Source organism: Poecilia reticulata, chromosome 8 (assembly GCF_904066995.2).
Source record: "Poecilia reticulata chromosome 8, P_reticulata-male-v2, whole genome shotgun sequence".
Classification (NCBI taxonomy): Eukaryota; Metazoa; Chordata; class Actinopteri; order Cyprinodontiformes; family Poeciliidae; genus Poecilia; species Poecilia reticulata.
The window spans coordinates 3,463,657-3,486,143 of record NC_088837.1 but is presented as its reverse complement, the minus strand read 5'-3'; the positions used below and the strand labels follow the sequence as shown (position 1 = coordinate 3,486,143).

The window sequence follows — 22,487 nt, the reverse complement described above, 5'->3', positions numbered from 1 at the left end:
GGAGGAACTGTCTGATGTTGATTTCTAAATCAACACCAGACTGAGTTAAAAGTCTGGGGTTTACAATTTTGTTTACAATTGTTGGTGTTAATTTAGAAATCAACACTGGACTGGATTGCTTTTTGTTTAACTCTTTGGAACTCTTTAGTGAGTGTTAGGGAAACTAACACCCACTAACACTCATGTTGTTGAATTAACACTGGTCACTCAGAGGGCAAAATTGATCGATATATTACTTGAAAAGGGTCTCAAAATAACATTACCTTTTATCTCAATAATAGTAATAATAATAATAATAATAACAATATTTACTGGGGCAATTTATCGTACAGCAAAGTTTGACAGGTCTGCTGTACTCCCAACCCTTTTGTGTTGAGAATGAAGTGAATTCTCTTCATTCACAATAAACACAATAAATCATGAGATTTATTGTGCCATGCTGACTCAGTTTGAGCGGTACTCACCAGAAGAACTAATACTGTCTCTTCTGGTCCCTGTTTTTTTTTGTTGGCTCAGTTCCCTACGCAGCCAGTGAGTAAAACAGAGAAACAGGCAGGCACTCAGACTGGTTTTGAGAGTTTCCTGCCTTCAGTTGACATGTTGCAGAACAGGTTTGTGGTCATCCCAACCCGCAGTATCGAGCCAGCTCAGTGTCAGGCTTCATAGCTCCTCCCATTTTGCTGAAAGTCTGAAGTGTTTAATGGATTCTTTTATCATTTAAGGGTTTGAAGAATGGGTCACTCTGACGGTTGGAGGTGCAGTCCTGTTGGGCAGGTGAGTGCTCCTTTTATTTGTGCCATATTCTGCTGATCTCAGATCTTAGGAGTTCACCCTAAAGACTTGTCCATGTTTTCCTGTTTCTCTTCTAGGCGTTTTTCTTGATGGCAGTATTGCATTGGATCGCGCTGCTGTCCTTGCTGCAGACAAGCCAATGTTATGTTCGTAACCAACAAGCACCAGGTAAAGAACTCTTCCGCTCACAGCAAACAAACACCACCGACTATAAAAGGAAAACTTTTTGAGTGAAGAATCTGAAATATAATACTTCTCATGCCTGTGTGAGATTATGATCTTGCTATGCAAAGTGGGATGACTGTTGAAACTGAGTGATGATTAGCTGATGACATCAGCTAATCATCACTTCCTTAATCTTTACACTTCAAGTTTAAGGATTATTTAACTTCAAGTATGTTATTTTGGAACAACTAATTTCGTAATTTTGTGTATTTTAATTGTAATTAAATTATAGAAAATCACAATTTAAAGTGTACTAAGTGTACTATCACATGCTTTTTGGATCTTTTAGTTGCATACCTTTAGTATGCAACTAAAGTTATACTTAGTTCACTTTAAGTGTACAGCTTTTTATGTAATAATGATTTGCTTGATTAGTATATCTTAAGTGTACAATTTTTGTGAACGAATTACATATAAAAAATATTTAGAATGTCTTCTAAATTTATAAGCATCATATATTTTAAATGATAGTACTATGATCACTGTAACTTTTGGTTTACTATAATTGCTAATGAAGTACACTGTTTAGTTACTTATCAATGTCTTTGATTATTCTGCTTTGCCACTTTGTACGTTACATGCTTCATACATTACAGTACTGCAAATATATCAGGCTACCAGTATTCAGAAGGATGAACTGCAACACACTTTCAATTGAAAAAAAAAACAAAAAAACTTTGTATATTCAATATATTAACATTTTTCAAGAGTACATTGCCAATATACTATCAAAGAATTGTACAAATTGTCAATATATTAAAAGTTTACAGACAACATGCTTATGAAAATTGGCACCACAATAAAATAAGTACAGTTTAGAGAAATGTGAAAAATATTTCACCAAGTACAGGGTATTGTTTTAATACAATATCACAGTATTACTGCAGACAAACTGACATTTCTCCTTCCTAAGAACAATGAGGATCAACAACAGAACATTCCCGTTCACTGGACCACTGCACTTTGCAGAGGGGTGGAAAAACATTTCTAGAGGACTTCTTTGCCTGTATATGTTAAAAGTAGAAAAAATAATCAGCAATATCATAAAATCAATTGATGCTGGCATTAGCTATAAAGTGTGGCTTAAGTGTGAACTTAAGGGAGACGATGTGGAGGTTCATTCTCAGAACTGGTTGGTAATCTGGTGGAGCCAGAGCCTCTTCTGAGACAGGAAAGTTTTTAGGTTTTCTAATACCTGATCCCTGGCTTCCTCTTTCACCTTCATTTGCTTAGACTGCAAAAATATGTTGAAGATAAAGACAATGATGAACAAGTTATAACAGCAGCCTCACAATATCAAAGTCTCTTTGGCATATTGAGCTTAATTAAACCTAGTTAAGTTTATGAAGAAAACTATATTAAGTCGCAACAAACAGAGCCTTTATCCAGTTATAACACGAGGAATGATTGTTATAATAATCATAGAAATTACAAATCAACTGATAAAATAACTATTTCTGAAACCAACGTAAGTTTGTTTATATATGTACTGCACTGTTTTTAATTAAAAGAAGATAATTAGCATTTTGAAGCAAACTTACCACCAGCTAGCAACACGTTAGCAGCCTTCGTCCCTTCGGTTCCTTTCGTGACCCACATTTCATTTCCATCCAGTTCTTGTCCTGTTGTGTTGTCGTCTAACTCAGACTAGAAGGTCAGCCGGCTTGAATTTACTTCCTGTATTAGCCAAGATAATTAAAGCTATTAATAAATTCAATGTTATTTTTATTTGGAGGAATAAAAATCATTATATATGAAAAGATTACCTGATTAACCCATAAAACTCATGAAGTAGGTGGAGGAAATGCAATGTACTTTAAATTATGAACGGTATTTTTAAATAAAATTGGCAACAGCACACACTTCTTTTGAGTATCATTCTTCAATAAAAATTCCACACTGGAATATTATGTGGCAAAAATTATGAAAATGAGTTACCATTAAAGAAGAACCTGTTTATAAAAATCTGCTGTTTCTCTGCCAATCTGCTCAGCTCAAATTTGCACCATTGGAGAAGAGGAAATCCTCCTATCTCATTAAAACACCAAAATGGGTGATTTTGTGTTCCAGAAAGATTTTTGTCAGTTCCTTGAATAAATAATAATAGTTTAATTGGTTCTGCTAAAATTGCATCTCTGATCACAGATGACAGTGTGCAAAGCATAAATTTATTATGGGGATTATCTGGATATTTCAGATTTGTTTGTCTAAATAACCTCTGCCAGAAACTTCTATTTCTGTGTCAGGAAATTTTAATTCCATCATATGTGCCAGCATGCACTCTGATATTTGGATTGATACGCTCTGACCTATTTTTTTATATATATATATATATATATATAATTTTATGCCTATAAAATCAGAACAACTTCAGGTTCTCTGTGTATTTTTGTTTACAAAGGAGTGAAACCACCACTATTTTCCTGTTGATAAACTCTTGATTCTGTTTAAGCACATTCGGAATCGGAGTCCTTCAATCCTACATTCAGAATCCTTCAGAAAGTTATGTGGACTTTTTTCTGCCACATGCCAAAAGTTTACTCCTAAAAACACCCCAAAGTCGCTGTTTGACGATTAAAGTTCTCAAACATTGTTCAGTTAAAACCTCTCAAGAATTGGACCTCCACTTGTGAGCACAACACTGCAGCCTGTTACAGTCTGGTTTCTTTCACTGATCTGAAAAATGACTTGATTCCTGCAGGAGATCCAGTGTTTTTGGATGCAGAGTCAGCAACATCCTTCATGTCTCGCTCCTTGCTTGCTAACTACTGGGACTTTGAGCTGGTGATGCAGGGTGACCTGCAGAGGGAATGCATAGATGAAACGTGCAACTATGAGGAGGCCAGAGAAGTTTTTGAAGATGATGAAAAGACAGTAAGGATGCTGAGAGTTCATTCAGATGTTATGCCTGAAACAAATCAGTTAGTATGTACTGAAAATACTACCTGTCTTAACAAAAGTATTCATATACCATGAACCTTTTTGCATTTTACCATGTTACAGCCACAAATCTCATTCCATCATCTCAACATGGAGAGATGGTGGACCGCCTGATGTGTTCTACTTAGATTAGACCAGGGGTGGGCAACTCCAGGCCTCGAGGGCCGGTCTCCTGCAACTTTTAGATGTGTCTCTACTTCAACACACCTGAGTCAAATAATGAGGTCATTAGCAGGACTCTGGAGAACTAGACTGCACTGAGGAGGTGATTCAGCTGTTGGATCCAGATGTGTTGGACCAAGGAGACATCTAAGAGTTGCAGGACACCAGCCCTCAAGAACCAGGGTTGCCCACCCCTGGATTAGACCATTCCAGAACTTATTGGGTTATATAGAAACATAAATATTTTAAACACAACAGGATGAATGGCGCTATCAAGCTCTGGAGTTTCCTTTGTTCAGCAGCAACAAGAAAGCAGATCAGAATTGATCAGAAGATGGATGGGGCTAATGATGAGGTCAAGAAAACCTGTTGAGGCCTGAATACAAAGTGCAATATATGTTGAAAGGCTAACAGTGCCTTTCAACATATATTGAAAGGCACTGTCAATGGTGACAACATTTGCAGTAATGTTACCACCATTACTGCAAATGGTGGTGACAGCATCATGCTGTGGGATTTCTTTCAGTAGCCTTTTTGTTGCTGCTCTGTGACCCTAAACCAGGCATGTGCAGAGGTGGGGGCTGGGGGTGCTTAAGCACCTGCCCCTTTTGCTCCTTGCCCCCAAGTGCCCTTTTGGTCAATTTTTTATTTTATTTTATTGGTATTATTATTTTCTAAGCCCTTTTCTGACACATAATAACATGTACTAAAATTATTTATTTATTTTTGTACAACATAATAAGGCCCCCGATTACCTTGTTACCTTTGACCTTTTGCCCGTGGTGTATGACGCAGTTGCCTCTCGCGCAGTGAGATAAGGCGGCTAACTGGAGCTCAATGTAGCAAACATTCCAGAATACAGAACAGTTTTTGGTGAATTTAAAAAAAAAAAAGTTTTTCGTGAATAAAGACTTGCTACTTGTCAGATTACGGAAAATGTTGAAGTATCGTTTCTGCTTCAGCACGGAGTAGCGGTTTAAGCAGAGAGGTAATGAAATACAACAGACACTGACAGGCCTCTGCGTCTGCCTTTCTCTGAAGAACTACTGAGCGGGAGGAGACAGGCAGGTGAGGAGAAACTGTTCTTATCTATCGATTCAGTATTTTTATCATACAGACATTAGGCTGTTGTTGTTCTGCTATTAGCTAGCTGCTAGCTAACAACTTTGCTAGCAAAGCAAGATAACTAAAAGCTTCTTCCCTGTGTCGTTAATGATATCAGTCATTCTTCAGTGTCGCTTACGCAATAGGGGCACATCGCCCATCCAAAACCGATCATCTCCATAATGGATATATGTCTTCTAATTTCCTTTGCTGTATAATTTACTGTACATTTATTCTGGCGTTAGGTAATGTGTCTTGAAGGAAAATAGCACTTAAATATAGGTCCAACAAGGATATTCATTTAGAATTAAAAATAACTCACCCTGAATTACAATGATAGATATAATGTAATAAAAGCGTGTCATTAATGAAGGAGAGAAAACTCAATCCAGACTTTAAGTAAATTTAGGGTTTGGTTCGCAGAGTATGAAGTAATTTTTTTTCTCCCAATTATTCAATGAAAAAAAAAACTAACCTCAGTTAAGTAAAATAAAATTGTAATCAAAACTTTTGGAATTGTAATGATTTCATTTTTAAAAACAAAATGTTTTGTTTAAATGACTTTTTTCTAAATTAAATAAATTTTTTGTCTCGTGAACTTAAAGTTATTTGCCAAACATAAATATTATTTGCACACATCAGAAATATTTTGTTGCGATTCAACGACGTCATGTGAGAAAAAAGTTTTTTTAAGCAAGACTCAGTAGGCTTTTCTCATGGTGACATGCATTAACAATTCAATTTTTGCATGTTTTTTTTTTTTTCGTTTTTCTGCAGTTCCACGTTTGATGCAGCTCTGCTTTCCTGAATGGACCGTCTTCATCTCCACTGCAAGTGTAGCAAACAGGCAGCTCTTTGTTTTATAGATTACAGTCACTAAAATGTTGCATTGTGCCCTTGTTTATATTTTTAATAGTGTAATTCTGTAAAGACAAAATATGTCTGGTGGTCTAGCCCTGATTTACATGTCCTGCTAAATTGTGGGTTTGAATATGGCAATATTTTCTTATAACAAAATAGAGCTGCAGAAAAAAATTACTAATAAAATATCTTACATAAGCATAGTTGTATGCTTTAGAGATTTTCCTTAGCTTTGATTGTATATCTCACAATTTTGTTATTTATCATTGTTTATTAAAATCTCAAAGTTGTGTGACTTTCTTAATATTCTGTCCTACAATGGAGTTAGATGTGCCCATTTTTTGAGCACCTGCCCCTTTAGTGGTCTCTGCACGGCCCTGCCCTAAACATTGTTGAAGTAACCCTAAACATAAGGTCACAATTTAAGTCGCCTAAATATTCCAAAGATATGCTGCTATGACGACAGTAAAAGATTAATTTAAAGACTTTTTTTATGATCAAGTAGCTGTGTCATTCTCGAAGCACTCTTGGAAAAGTAAAGGGCGCATGCAAAACCGTGAATTTAACTAAAAGATCTTTAAGAAAAAAAAGCGAATACATAAAATAAAGATCCAAAATCTTATTACAATTTCTTTTCCTTCCTTCCAAAAAAACACGGCACACACAGTCAAAAATGTTATTGATCTGTGCTACAAATGTAAAATATGAAGAAAAGAAGTTGAAGTTTATGTCTGTGAGATGAAAAAATGTGAAAGATGTTTATAAAGGGTATTTGTACACAACACCTTGAAATGTGGAAGCCATGTTCACATTGATCCAATCCTCTAAAACCCCCAGAAAATCTGTAGAGGGACTGAAGACCACTGGAAAAAGTAAAGTGTGGCAGCTTGGAAAGGAAATATGAAAAATAAGTGAATGAAAATATTTTAAAGAGAACACAATCAGAGGCCACTTTATTGACCGGTTGTTTTCTTCTTTTTTCAGAGAGAGTTTTGGAGTACATATGATAAGAAACCAGGTTAGAAAAATTTTCCTCTTCATTCTTTTTTGCATGGCTTTAGGTTGAGCTCACCCAAAGTGAATTTAAGTGTTGGGGCTTGGGGGGAGAAGGGAATGGATATGTTTTTAGTGCGCTGAAGGCAACAACACACTTCTGGATGAGTTTACAATCCACAAGTTCAGTTTAATTCATAATAAAACAGGTCCAGTTAATTTCATATACATACATTATTGTGTCAGTTAACCTGTCAGAAGTTTTCAAGTTATGACATCAGATCAGTTTTCCCTCATTGTTTGGTAAGATAGCAATTACTATGTAGACAAACTTCTGATTCTTAAATCTTCTTGCTACGTTTTCTGGCTTTTAGGCAATACCCAATTGACCTAAAATAAGAGACATTTGGTCTAATTTAACTTCTGCCTGTAAAAAATTTTCTTTTTGTTTGAGTATGTAAACTTCTGGTTTCAACTTAATATGTAAGACGTTGATGACAATTTCAGTGCAGATTAGAAGCTAAGACTTGGAATAATAAAGCAACATTGAACAAAATGTATTGCTGGGTTTCAGTCATGTGACCCGGATGACGCACAAAATTCAGATGGAGATCCAGAAGGGGATTTCTCCGGTTCAAAACAAAGCAAAGTTGATCACATACTCGTGATCACATACTTGTGTATGTGATCACGAGTATGTGATAACAACAGCCCTAAATAGGCTGGAACAGCCAAGGTATCTCGAAAAAAGAAAAAATATGCTTATATTTAGGATATGATCTGTATTATCTTGGTAAAAAAAGACTTCTCTTATAATCTTGAGGATTTACCCGGTGTCGAGGCAATCCACATAACCAACTACCTCATATTATACGATGAGCCAGAAGAAAGCTTTCAAAAACCTGGAGAATACAATCATTTAATTTCAAGTTGGATCAAGCATTCAGGATCAAAAGCAGCAATAGATGGCTGTCGACTTGTTTCTGCCGGGTGAGAAGTGAATTGTGCTATTATAAGTAATTGTAGTCTATGATAAGGATGCTATTGTGGAAGTCAGCAGAAAAATACGAAAAGTAATTTGAGTCTTTTGGTTTGAAGACAGTTATTCTCAATGTCTTCCAACCAAAACCAAAAATCGAATGAATGACAACTGTTGGTGTCTTCACACCTCACCTTCTCCCCTTCACAATAAAAGCATACATTCAGGTGTGAAATATATACATTGTATCCACCACACATGCCCTCCCCCTGAACATACTTGTTACAAATACAAAAGCACATGACATGTGAAACAACATCACAAGTATATAAAAGAAAACAGACACAAAAACTAAACGAAAAACTAAACAGCAGAGACAAACAAAACAACTGAAATACCTAACGGTAACGGCTAGGGAGCTTAATTAGTCGACCACCACAGCTTCTTTTCACAGGAAGAGGGGTTGAAATAGAAAAGAGACTCTCCAGATCGATTGCTACTGAACTGTCCCCCTGAGGGGGACAAACCAGGTGTAAGGGAAGGACCCGGAAGAGTGGGTAAAGAAACTGGGGGATGACCACAGCGAGGTGGATGAGCCAACTCAACTGGGTCCCCTGGTAACACGAGCTGGCTTCAAACAGTCCACCGAAATACTCTCCTGACTAGCCCCCCAACTTCACCAAAAAATCCTTAGGTCCCCTTTCCAAAACTCGGAATGGACCATCGTAAGGAGGGTGAAGTGGTGAGCGGTGTGAGTCATGGCGGATAAATACATACTCGGCAGACATTAGGTCCTTTGGCACAAACACCTGTGGAAGGCAGTGATGTGCTGCCAATGGGGTAAAAGATATAGATTCCCCATTTAGAATCGTTCCTACTCCCCTGGGAATCAAGCAAACCTGCTGGACCCGGAAGAAATTCCCCTGGTACCCTCAAGGGCTGACCCAGGACCAACTCAGCGGAAGAAAACAGCAGGTCCTCTTTTGGAGCCCAACAAAACCCAAGACAGGCGATCTATCCAACTATTATCCACCAACGAGGCTCGCAATGCAGACTTCATTGTGCGGTGGAACTTCTCACAAAGACCATTGGCCTGCGGATGGTAGGCAGCAGTACGGTGGAGTTTAACCCTAAGGCTCTCTGCCACTGCAGTCCACAACTCTGAAGTGAACTGGGGACCTCTGTTGGACCAATAGCACACCAAACTGAGACACCCAGGAGGAGATAAATGCTCTAGCCACATCAACCAAAGTGGTTGATGACAGCGGAACTGCCTCTGGCCACCGGGTACTTCTGTCTGACCTATCTTTTGATAGGGAAAACCTCTGGAAGGTGGAAGCGGCCCTACTAAGTCCACATGCACATGTTCAAACTTCCGTTGCGGAACAGGAAAGTGTTCCAGTGGAGCCTTAGTATGCCACTGCACCTTGGCACGCTGGTAAGCCAAACAGGAAGCCGCTCATGTCCGTACATCTTTATGGAGTCCCGGCCACACAAGCTTTGCCCCTACCAGTTTAACGGAAGCTTTAACGCCCGGGTGTTTAAGGGAAGGAACTGCATCAAAAACCCGCCGACACCAACTAGTAGGGACTAAAGGCCGAGGTTTGCCAGTCGAGACATCACAAATATGGGTTGAGCCACACTCTTGAAAGGAGACCTCCTCCAAATGCAAACTGGATTCAGCTGCTTTAAAGGCCAGACTCTCCTGGTTGGTCAGTTGGTCTGTGGCCATGGCGAGGTAATCCACACCTAAATGCACAGAAGCAACCCTTGCTCTGAACAGAGAGTCACCCACCAGATTATTCTTGCCAGCTACATGCTGAATGTCAGTAGTGAACTCCGAGATGGCAGACAAATGCTGCTGTTGCCAACCTGACCACGGTTCAGAAACCTTTGCCATTGCAAAAGTGAGAGGCTTGTGGTCAACAAAAGCAGTAAAATCCCTGCCCTCCAACATAAAGCGGAAATGGCGTGTTTCCAGAAAAAGCGCAAACAGTTCCCTATCAAAATTGCTATATTTTTTTTCGGCATCCCGGAGTTTCCTGCTAAAAAAATGCAAGAGGTTGCCAGACACCATTCATCCATTGCTCACAAACTGCCCCAACTGCATAATCAGAGGCATCAGTTGTTAGAGAAACAGGAGCAACTGGAGTTGGGTGGGCCAAAAGCACAGCATTAGCCAAGGCCTTTTTGGGATCATCGAATGCCTGCACCCTCTCGGGGGTCCACTGGTCCAACTTTTTTTGCCACTAAGTGCTTCATACAAGGGGTGCATGAGGTGAGCTGCCCCTGGGATGAAACGGTTATAAAAGTTAACTATCCACAAAAACTCTTGCAGGGGCTTCACTGAGGGAGGGCGGGGAAAAACAGAAACTGCTTCAACCTTTCCACGTATGGGAACCGCCCCTTGAGGAGACACTTAGTCTCCCAGGAACTCAACAGCAAGCAGTCCAAACTGGCATTTAGCTAGGTTCACAATCAGACCATGTTCACTGAGCCTAATAAACAGCGGACAAAGGTGCACCATGTGTTCGTGTTCATGTGTTCCTCAGACGGACTACCCACCAATATATCAACAAAAACGGCATAACCTGGATGACCGTATCCATAAGCCGCTGGATAGTCTGTGCTGCGCCTTTAAGACCAAAAGGCATTCTGAAAACTCAAGAAGAACAAAAGGCGTGATAACTTTAGGGTACATCTAAGGGATGGACTGGAACCCGATGGTAGCCTCGCACCAAGTCCACCTTAGAGAACACGGTTGCTCCAGCCAGGCGGGCAGAAAAGTCCTGCATTTTTAAGGCGCCGAAAATCCCCACAGGGTCGCCAACCCCCGTTTGTTTTGGGAACCATGTGCAACAGAGACGCCCATGGACTTTTGGAGCGCCGTACAATGCCAAGACGCTTCATGTTTGCAAACTCCTCCTTTGCTCTCACTAACTTAGCAGTGTGTAGGTGGCGCGCTCGTGCAAAAACCGGTGGACCGACTGTAGTTTTACAATGTTGCACTCCATGCTTTGCCACAGTAGCAGAAAATGTGGGAACCGTTAAAGATGGGAACTCTGCTAACAGACGCTGATACTCATCACCTGTGGCAAACATGTTGGCGAGAGGACCGCCAAGTTTACAGGGGTACGTATCAAACGACACAGCATCTATTAAGCAGCTATTAGCAACATGCACTAATAACCTAAAAGCACACAAAAAATCTGCACCCAAAATAGGTAAAAACACAGAAGCTATTACAAAGTCCCACTTAAACTGACGTCCGCTGAAACACACCAACCTAGATCCAAAATTGCGAATCGGGGTGCCGTTAGTCGTGTCCAGCAGCGGTCCGTTACTTAAGCACAAAACGTCCACTGCTGAAACTGGCATGATGCTCCGCTGTGCACCTGAGTCCACCAGGAAACGCAGTCCCGAGGCCTCATCCATGATGGAAAGCAGCTTGTCCTCAGAACACCTTTTCACACAGCTGCTACCGAGCGGCGGCTCTGTCGTTTCCCTGACGCACAAATGAACATGGAGGAATGGACCTTACCAAGCTCTGCCCAGAAATGCCCTCTAAAATCCCACGTGGCTGCATGTCTCACAAACAAAGCCTCGTGGAGCTTAGTTTCTATGTAATCATGGCTTCTTTCACTTTAACTGATTCTGCAGAGTATTTCTGAGTCGATTAGATTAGCATTTCTGCCGGATTTTCACAATATATCAGCCATGACAATGGACAGGGGAACCAATAAGTTCATGTAATCTTCTTTGGTTGACATTAAGGTGTTTTAGCCATGCGATGCCTCCAACATTGCGCGCGCCACAGCGAAATGCTACAGGTAGATGAGGAAAACCTCAGATCCTCACACGCTCAGCATAAATATAACTGCGGACAAGATCACTGACGCCTATTGTTCTTGCAAGGCTGGGTGGTTTTGAGGGTTACTTTTGAAACCAGTGATTTCTGTTGTTGGCAAATATTTGAGTGTCCCTAGGCCTGATGCTAACATGATGTGTTTACTACTGTAGCTTGTGTTTGTGAGTCGGTCACGCACGTGGTAGCTACGCTGTGACGTGAAATGGGCATTAGCCAATGAAAAGCGGCCCCTGTGGTAAGGTCTATGCAGCGCTTCGCCTTCACTCCGAAATGGTGTTACGTCAATCCGCGTTTCTCCATCAGATACGGTTCCCCCCGCGTCTTCTTGCCGCTCCGCCCCGCCCACGCGGCAAAATACGCTCGTGATGAGCACTGAGAAAGCACGCGCGTAGCAAGCACACGTTTATTCGGTGTGCTTATCTGGGGAACTATGGACACCGTGAAAGCTCAAACAACATGCTTAGGCAAAGTTGTCACACTTTCTTCATGTTTTTGCTTGAAATTAATACTACTACTAACAATAATAATAAATAAATATGTTATATATAATTATAATAAATAAATAAATTAGATAGATAGTGCTATATGAATTAAAAACAGGGCAATGCATTTTAATGCTCAATATTACCCATCAGATTCCATTCCCCCCGTGGTAAAGGGGGGAACGGTATGTCATGCCCATATTTCACCCATCAGATACCGTTTCCCCTGTTTTAAAGTGTGGGTACAGTATCTGATGGCCATAAATCACCCATCAGATACCGTTCCCCCTATGTTAAAATCACCCATCAAATACCGTTTCTCCTATGTTAAAGGGGGGTACAGTATCTGATGGGTGATTTATGGCCATCAGATACCGTTCCCCCACATTAAAACAGGGGAAACGGTATCTGATGGGTGAAATATGGGCATCACATACCGTTCCCCCCTTTACCACAGGGGGAATGGTATCTGATGGGTAATATTGAGCATTAAAATGCATTGCCTTGTTTTTAATTCGTATAGCACTTTTTATCTATCCATCTATCTATTGATCGATCTCTCTCTCTCTCTATATATATATATATATATATATATAAATAAACATATATATATTATTTATTATAATTATAATATATATAACATATATGTTTATTTATTATTATTAGTTTCACGTAAAAATTTAAAGAAAGTGTGACAACTTTGCCGAAGCATGTTGTTTGAGCTTTCACGGTGTCCGTAGTTCCCCAGATAAGCGTGCCGAACAAGCCTGTGCTTTCTCAGTGGTCATCACGAGCATATTTTGCCCCGTGGTCGGGGCGGAGCGACAAGAATACGCAGAGGGAACCTATCTGATGGGAAAACGTGGATTGACGCAACATCGGCGATGGTAGAAACAGAGAAGCTCAGCCTTCCGTTACTCCGTAACTGCAGCCACTGCATCAACAGGCTCCAACTCTCCTTGAGTCGCACCTGGTAGAAATGCATTCACACTGTAGTGCCTAGAAGCCAACAAAATCCAGTCCGCTTCTTCAGCCAGGGAGCGATAGTCCTTTGCCCTAATCAGCGGGGAGCTGGCCAGCGCGGTGCGAACAGTTGGAGGAAGCTGGCGCAGAAACAGATGTGTAAAAAGGAAGGAAACATCTCCCGAGCGAAGTAATGCCAGCGTGTTCTCCATCAGCTTGCAATGGAGCCTGAATGGCTTGCGATCCCCCAAGCCATTCAGAGAGAGCAAGCGATCGGCCCGCTCCACGTCTGACAGTTGGAAGAGCAGATTCTCCTTGAACGCGCCGTATTTCTTAGCGGTTGGTGGGTTCCTCAGCAGACATATCAGATGGCGGATGGAAACACAACAGCTACATGGAAGTACTTGGTCTCATCTGTGGTTATCCCACGGGGATGGAACTGGGCTTCCACATGCTGGAACCATGGTTCTGGATCGTGCTGCCAGAACTCTGGAAGCTTGATAACGGCAGCCAAAACAGATTCTGCGGTTGTAGCAACGGCCGCCTGGCAAGAAACTGAGTCCGAAACCACAGCTGGCGGAGAAGCGGCCGCAGCAGCATCTGTTGAGTTCTCATTAAAAAACATGTTCAGATGTTCGCAGATGTTCAGGGTCACTAATGAGGAAGTTAGCAGAAAAAGACAAAAAAGTAATTTGAGTCTTGATTTATTCTCAATGTTTTCCAACCAAACCCAAAAATCGAATGAATGCCAAATGTTGGTGTCTTCACACCTCACCATCTCCCCTTCACAATAAAAGCATATTGTTTGCTTTTATTGTCTGAAATATATACATTGTATCCGCCACACCAGGCGCGGAGCTATAGGGTGGCCTGGGGTGGTGGCTTGAATTTCCTGGTAAATAATTTATTTAGCTTAAACCCAAATTCTTGCTGGAGTTGTACGTTAATGTTGAGTCGCTCGCTGTAGAAGGCTGGATTCAGGTCCAATGTAGGTCAACGATTTGCACGATCTACAGAAACCTCCATGTTCGTGTCTGGCCAGCAGTGGCTTTTCTAGCCATGTTTTAGGGGTGCTGTAGCACTAAAAAAGTTGTCACTCACTGCGCTGAATTATTGTGCAGAGGTGTTGACTGACTTGTCGCATATATGGGACAACGCTGTGTCCAAAAGTCTGCAATATAGTGATGGAACAGTCAGATTCTTCTGCACGGCTTCTGCACGGCTCTTTACTTATTAGATAAGACTGGAGTGTCACTGAGAGCCGTTGTTCCATCAGATTACCATACACTGTCAGAATAGCATGCCTGCGCATGTGCAGTAATAAGTCCGACCATCAGAGGAGTTGACAGTTCACCATACGCAACAAGTTATGACGAAAATAAGTCATTAAATTGTTTTCAATGATAACTATATAGATATACATACGTTGTCGTGGTTTCAAAGTGTATTTAAAGCAGGGTCTGGCTGCAACTGGAATCACACGCCCCTGTAAAACTCATTAACCTACTTAACCGCTAAGTCAGGATGCCATACAACTTAATAAACCGTATGACGATCTACGTCATGATTCTATGTTGCTGATTAAATAAAATCATATGCTAATGACGTGTCTGACAGATATAGCCGTGAGTTCGTGCCAAGCGTATGACGATCTGACCTGACAGAACACCCGTTCTTTGTTCTTGTAATGCTCTGCATACACTGGAGTAGCTATCATTATTTTATTTAATTATCCATCCATCCATCCATCCATCCATCCATTTTCTTTACACCCTTGTCCCTTAGTGGGGTCAGGAGGGGTGCTGGTGCCTATGTCCAGCTAACGTTCCGGGCGAGAGGCGGGGTTCACCCTGGACAGGTCTATTTAATTATGTACATTGATTTTTTAAAATTAACAAATAAAACACAAGAACAAAAGAGCACACAGAGGATGCGCATTGCTCTTTTTTTGTTTTTGTTTAAAGTGGTAGCTGTAATGTTTGCCATGGTGTCAGACTACCTGGCTTCATGTAGAGTTTGTTCTGCTTTTAATATTGGTAAAATTTATTAAGCATTTAATATCTAGGTGTTTTTATGGGAATATGGATTTTTCAGATCAATTTGAGAAGCAATTTTGATCATATTTCACATTTTATCATGTCATGTAGCACGGGCCGCTGGTCTTGGTCTTGACTCGGTCTCGACTTCCCTCAGTCTTGGTCTTGTCTCGGTCTCGATACACTCTGGTCTTGGTCTTGTCTTGGTCTTGGGTTAGGTCAGGGGTGGGCAACTCCAGGCCTCGAGGGCCGGTCTCCTGCAACTTTTAGGTATGTATCTACTTCAACACATGTTAGCAGGTCGTCCTGCTAATGACCTCAAGTAATGAGGTCGTTAGCAGGACTCTGGAGAACATGACTGCACTTAATATTCAGCTGATGCATTCAAGCGTGTTGAACCAGGGAGACATCTAAGATTTGCAGGACACTGGCCTTCGAGGACCAGGATTGCCCACCACCTATGGGTTAGGTGGTCTTGACCACAACCCTGCCCTGAAAGCTACGGACCGACACTTAATGTCACGGTTGTCTAGAGACGGACACTACGCAGCCGCAGTGAGCTGCTATCCACTCCCATCTTTTTAAAATGTCATCTACCCGGTTCCATGTCCTTAGAAGCAAAAACGCTTTCAAAAATACAGACGTGAGTCAAAATATGTGCATTATAAGCTGAAAAATTTCCGTTAGGATTGATACTGTGTACATCGATCGACAAAAAGGTGCGTCCGTCGTGGCGCAGTGTGCTGCTGTATGATAGACAGAATGCATCAGGAGAGGAACTGCAGAACCGTTAGAACCAGACCTCAACATCTCTTCATCCTCCTGAGGCTGATATGGTACAGAACATTTTGCTATGATTGATTAAGTTTCTTATTGTGATTTTAGTGGACTATTTTGGTTTGATTATGTGCTTAGGATGTTGAGTTTGGAATATATTTAATAAATAATAGCATTAGCCAAAATAAGTGGCCACTTAAAGAACAAATTTATACTAATACTTAATGTGGTTTACCAGTTTGGATAATCTGACTTTCTATCAATTGCTAAGCAAAAATGCAAAAGGCCAGGGGCCAGGAGGGGTTCTGAAAAAATTATAATAAATAAATGTCTTTTTTAAATATTCAGTGGTAGATATTTTTTAAACTTAACTTTATTTTTAATGTATTATTAAAAATACATTAAAATTATTTTTAATAAAAATGAATTTAATTAATTAAAAATCATAGTGCTGCACTTTTAGCTGCTCTATGGAGATAGGACCACACTTTCCATCTGCTAGATCAGGATCTGAAACCTGAATCTCTGGAGGCACAAGTGGCTCTTTGATTCACAATATTAAATGATAAAATATTGCTCTGTTTTTATTTAATTCTTTTTTAAGTGTCTCATAAAAAACACTGACTACACGGGCCCCTCTAAATTTGGTTTGTAAACCAGCCTCCAAAGAAAACAGTAAAGACCTTTCTAGATTTTTTTTAACCAGCTATATGGGAGCAGACTTGTATCATCAGCACCTTTATTCAGAAGGCAATTTGTAATGCAAAATATAATGCTTAGTGATTTTTTGCAATGGGCAATTTTAAGTGGCAATGCAGTACTTAATTTAGAATTATTTTTACATTTATGAATGAAATTGTGTACAGCATTGGCTTTATGTATAAATGTATGTGAATGCATGTAAATAAGCAGTTAGATTTAGAAAACTGCACCAACGAGTATCTTTTCATGGGTCTTAGCCCTGCTGGAGGCTAAGCACCCCTGAAGGACAGGTCCTAGAATCGCCCCTGCTTGGCAAGTATAGTTGGTGGCCAGACACGAAGACACTTAACTTCCTGAAGGACTGGTGTGGACATGTTCCCACCAACTCTGGCATGAAGGGGACAGTTCCCACCAATATTTTCTGCACCTTTTTTTCTTTATGTGCCTGCATCTACGTAACTCGGCAGCAGCTGCACGCTGTATTCAAAGCATTAACAGCCAGATAATGCTTTTTAGAATTCATTTGTAAAACGTACATGGCAAGTCTCCTCAGTAGTGGATGGACATCACGTGACTTGCTGTGCGCCAGTGGTGGAGAAAGTACTCAAAAAATTTACTCAAGTAAAAGTACAAATACAGACAAAAATGTACTCAAGTAAAAGTAAAAGTACCACATTAACATTTTACTTAAGTAAAAGTAAAAAAGTACTGGCTTTTAAAAATACTTAAGTATTAAAAGTAAAAGGTATTTGCTGAATGCATTACCTAATTGCTAATATCATTATGTATTTATGTATTTAATCAATCATATTTAATTTTAATACATCAGTAATGTGCCATTTTAATGAGCAATACCACAGATAAAGCATGTTTTTATTGTGTTTACTCTGTAACATAGTTTAGACTTAGATATGTGATTCTATGCATCATAATTTCAGGGATGGAAACATCTCGTCTCCTGTCCTAACATAGCATGAACTTCACTTTTTTTGCCCCTAGTGGCTTCTATATTGAAAGAAATCCAACTGAAAGGGTGGGCAGGGGAGGACATGGAACCAAGGAGCCACGTAGCAGAGTTGTAGTCTAGACCACCGAACCCGAGACCAAATCAAGACCAAGATCAGCACTATGTGACGCAATAAAATTAAGTGTACCTATCAAAATTGCTTCTCAAATTGATCTGAAAGATCCACATTCCCATAAAAACACCTAGATATTAAATACTTAGAGCTGAAATAAATTTAACCAGTATCAATTCAAACTCTTCTTCATTCTGTTTTGCTTTCATCTCTATGAGATCTATTGCCATCCCTAAAAAAAAATAACGCCCTGGGCGGTTGCCCATACTGCCCATGTCAAAAACCACAACTGTCTACACCATCAAACATAGTAATTAAGGCAATGCATTAACGGTAAACAACACTCAACTATGAACACTATCCAAGGCGCAATAAGCAAGAAGTAACCAAGCAGAAGGAGCACCGTGACTGTTTTCATCCTCCCTCCTGCTGCAACGTCTGCCAGCATGACAGGAGATGAAAACTATCAAAGAGCAATGAGCATGCTCTTCGTTCTTATTTTATTTATTCGCCATTAAATAAATAAATAATATATATATATATAAAAAAATTTTTTTTAATGAAATAAAATAATAGCTACTGCAGTGTACGCACAGCATTACAAGAACAAAGAACGGCTCTCAGTGAGGCTTCAGTCCTTTCAACCTTAGTAAAGATCCGTCCAGAAGAATCGTATCGTTTCTGAATGTCATATTACTATATATTGCACTTTGGTCACAACGTTGTCCCATATTTGCCACACCTCAGTCAATACCTCCACACAATAATTCAGCGCATGCAACATGTGTCTCTGTACAGCTAGCTTTGCTAGCATCAAGTCCACGGAGCTTACCTTTCTTTAAGCTTTCCTTCCAAGTGACGCTAAAAGTTGGACGAAGTCCCCACCGTCTGTGAAAGCGCGCTGCTGATTTTACTTGTCGCCATATCTTATGATTTATGCAGCGCTATTATATTACTGACAATTAGACAGACATCTTCTCCCGCTCAGAGAAAACCACTGCGCATGTCTTGGAGCGCCACGTGCGAGTAAAGAGGGAGGCGATGGGTGACAACAGACACGTAAGTCACGTTATTGCTCGGACTTTACGACGCCACCTTAAGTCCTTGAACTTCACATTTTAACGGAAAAAAAGTGCAATGCAACTTGGATGTAACGAGTAACGCGACAGTTTTGTAGAAATGTAGTGAAGTAGAAAGTACAGATACTTACTGCACAGTTCGGAGTATTTCGGTTCAATTAACACAAAAATAAGGCGGCCCACATACATTTTCTGACAGATAATCAGAAGTGCAGGTGTTTAAGATGGCTAATCAACCACCGCTAATATTCAGGCGATCTCTTCCTAATGATTGCAAAATGGAAATTCAAAAACATAAATCTGTAACGGACAGAATGTTCTGTTTGGTGTTTGTCAGTCCTTTTTTGTGTGGGAAGCTCGGACGGGGCACTAGGAAGCTCGGACGGGGCACAGGGAGTCAGAGAAGCTGCAGACTCTGGGGGCTGCCTATTAGCAGCGGGCACTAGGACCTGCGGCAGCTGGGAGTGACGCTGCCTCGGTGCTGGGACTGGTGGCAGCGGTAGAGGTGCTTATCGCCTTGGTGCGGGGACAGGCAGCTGCTGCGGTGAGCTCCGCCTCGACGCAGGGACAGGCGGCGGCTGAAAGCAGCGGGGGTTTCGCCCAGGGGCCGGGATCTCCAGCTACTCAAGGCGGTGGTGATGGCGTGACCCAGGGGCCGGGATTTCCAGCGGCTCAGGGTGGCAGTAGAGGCGTGGTCCACACCCGGGAGGGCAAATCACCAGCCGCGATCCCCTCCAACGCGTTGGGCTGGGAGGAGCTAGTCCATAAAACTCGGGGGAGGCCCAAGGATGGAGGGACGACCTGAACTCACTCCGTCTCCTAGTGAGTCCAGGTCGGAGGTTAGACCCAATTCCTCCACCAGCAGGGGAGAATTCAGGATCTCTACATCCCTATAGAGATTCCGTCGCACCAACTCCAGCTGCTGCTGGACCCACACCTCGCGGGCCATAGCGCTGGCGTCCTCACCTCGGTTGTGGTCGGGTCCTACAGTCATGTAGTGGTCGGGTCCTACTGCCATGATCGGTGGTGGTGAGCGATGAGGGAGACGCAGGCAAACCCAGGTTGTCATAATGAAGATGTTTATTGAATAAATTCCAAAGTAAGAGACAGACGATGACAAGGTGCAAACGACGAGGAACCGACAACAAACAAAGACAACAGGTGGGTTTAAATACACAAGGAGGGTAATCAGGGAACGAGAAACACCTGGGAACAATCAACAGGGAAGACAGGACATCACAGAGACTCACAGGGGAACAGGACACAGAAAAAAACCAAGAAACAAATACACAGAAACATAGAACCCAACAACAGGTTGATTCCATATGACTGGAAAATTCCTTTGTCAGCAGTTCCATCACCAAGTGAAAGACATTATATAGATTACTTAGATTACTTCCGTTTTAACATATTTATATTTCTTAGTCTGTTTATTACCTCCTTAAAGATTGTTTTCGAAAGGTACTATTAATCTGACAAGCCCTGATCAGGACATAAATCCTAATTTATTGAATAAGACAGTCTGGCATTCACATGTAAGTTTGGGCATTATTCTTAGCACTAGAAAAGAGAAGGCCTTCCAGTAACTGTGGGTACCAAGGGCAAACTCTGGCATTGTTAGTTTCTGCACCTCCTGCTTTTAGCTGTGGATTCTTGATCCACTTTTCTCCTCTTTTTTCAGTAAGTTCTTTTAAAATTAACTCCCTTGCGACCAACTACCTTCGAAACACAAAAATAACTTATCTTTCTCTCTATTTGAATGGTTGGAGCAACAGAAATAAATGGGCTGAATTTACTTCTGGCCCTTCATGTGCATTGGGTGACGTCGGTGCTACGTCATCTGAAACCCAGCAATTGCAAATGCAAAATAATTCAGAAAATAGTGTTATTAAAGCTAAATAAATTTCTAGGTAACCAAATTACATCTTGAGAAAAGACTAAAACACTGTGGAGAGCCATTTCAGCCAAAATTAAATACCGTATTTTCCGCACTATAAGGTGCACTTGAAAACCTTCAATTTCCTCAAAAGCTGACAGTGCGCCTTATATATGGACCAATATTGAGCCACAACAGGTCTAGCAACTACGGTAAGCAGCCGCCGACTTCATTTTCCCCCGTAGAAGAAGTGCGCGGTGCATGCTGGGATAGTTGTCAGAACGCTGGTTTGATAACAAAGTTTGATAATACATTTAAAGCCAGGGGGGCGGGGGAAGAGAGACAGAGACTGCGGCGGCAGCTTATCTGTGTTACCCAGAAAGCAGTTGGACACAATATCACAACACCGTGACAATGACTGGGGTACCCTAGTATATAAAGTACTAGGGTACCTCTTCTTTACAAATGTGGATGTGTAATAATAGAGTAAGGCAACCCAAACTGTAGCATCTATTCTATGCGCCTTATAATACGGTGCGCCTTGTAGTGCGGAAAATATGGTAAATAAATAAATGGGTGAAATAAATAAAATGAGTAAAATAAATAATTTAACTTTTTCATTAATCCAATTTTTCATTTATTTCTTTTTCATATTAATTTCTCTTTTTCATTATCTGGTTTTCATTTATCCATTTAACCATTTTTCATTAATCTATTTTTCATTTAACCCACTTTTCAATTTCCCTTTTTCATTAACGCAATTTTCATTTAATTTTCAGATTATCAATTTCTCTATTCCCCTTTTTCATTTATCTATTTTTCATTTGTCAATTTTTCATTTATCTCTATTTACCCTTTTTTCATTATCTATTTTTTAATTTAACCATTTTTAAAATTTCTTTTTCCATTAACCTGGTTTTCTAATTCCCAGTTTCATTAATCAATTTCTCATATATCCCTTTTTTATTTCCCATTTTTCTTTTATCTATTTTTCTTTTAACATTTGTTTGAAATTTTTTTAATTTTCCCATTTTCCAATTTCCCTTATTCATTTACTATTTCCTTCTTTTCTTATTTATCACATTCTATTTTCCCCACAAAACTCGGAAAAAGGGGGAAAAAATAAATGCAAATGAGGAGAGGCACGTCATCAGGCTACACCTTCCCCAATTGGTTGGTTAGCGTCACACTGTACTTTGCTCCAAGAAAGATGGCAACCTAGTAACGGGTTATCAATAAGCTGAAGCTCATTAACTTCATTAGAAAAGAGTGTTATTACTCCTGACTTTAGTTTTTGTGTGGCCGCTAAGATAGAACGTGTTTCAGCTGGCGGCTCTCATGGACTCAGAGGTTCACCGTCCGGGGTTTATATAATTTGGACGAAGCGGCTGCTGAAGTTGGCTTACAATTGAAGGTTCGGGACACCTTCATAGCTACCAGCTGTGATCCAACTATAAGGAGCAGACTTTACTGTACATCGTAAGTGAACTGCAGTATCCAGAGGAAGCTCTATGGAGCATCGAGCTGAGAGAATGAGAGTGGCAAGCCTTGGAGATCTGCATCGGAGGC

General features: G+C 40.7%; 1 protein-coding gene across 1 annotated transcript in view; it reads left to right on the top strand.

Moving 5' to 3' along the window:
- Positions 1–623: 623 nt before the first annotated feature.
- prrg2 (proline rich Gla (G-carboxyglutamic acid) 2) overlaps positions 624–22,487 on the top strand; it is a 34,055-nt gene continuing 12,191 nt past the window's right edge. The window contains exons 1-4 of the mRNA XM_008415021.3: positions 624–774; positions 870–960; positions 3,719–3,891; positions 7,069–7,102. Of these exons, the coding sequence (XP_008413243.1) occupies positions 733–774; positions 870–960; positions 3,719–3,891; positions 7,069–7,102 (340 nt within the window). The 5' untranslated portion in view covers positions 624–732. The remainder of the gene's footprint in view (positions 775–869; positions 961–3,718; positions 3,892–7,068; positions 7,103–22,487) is intronic.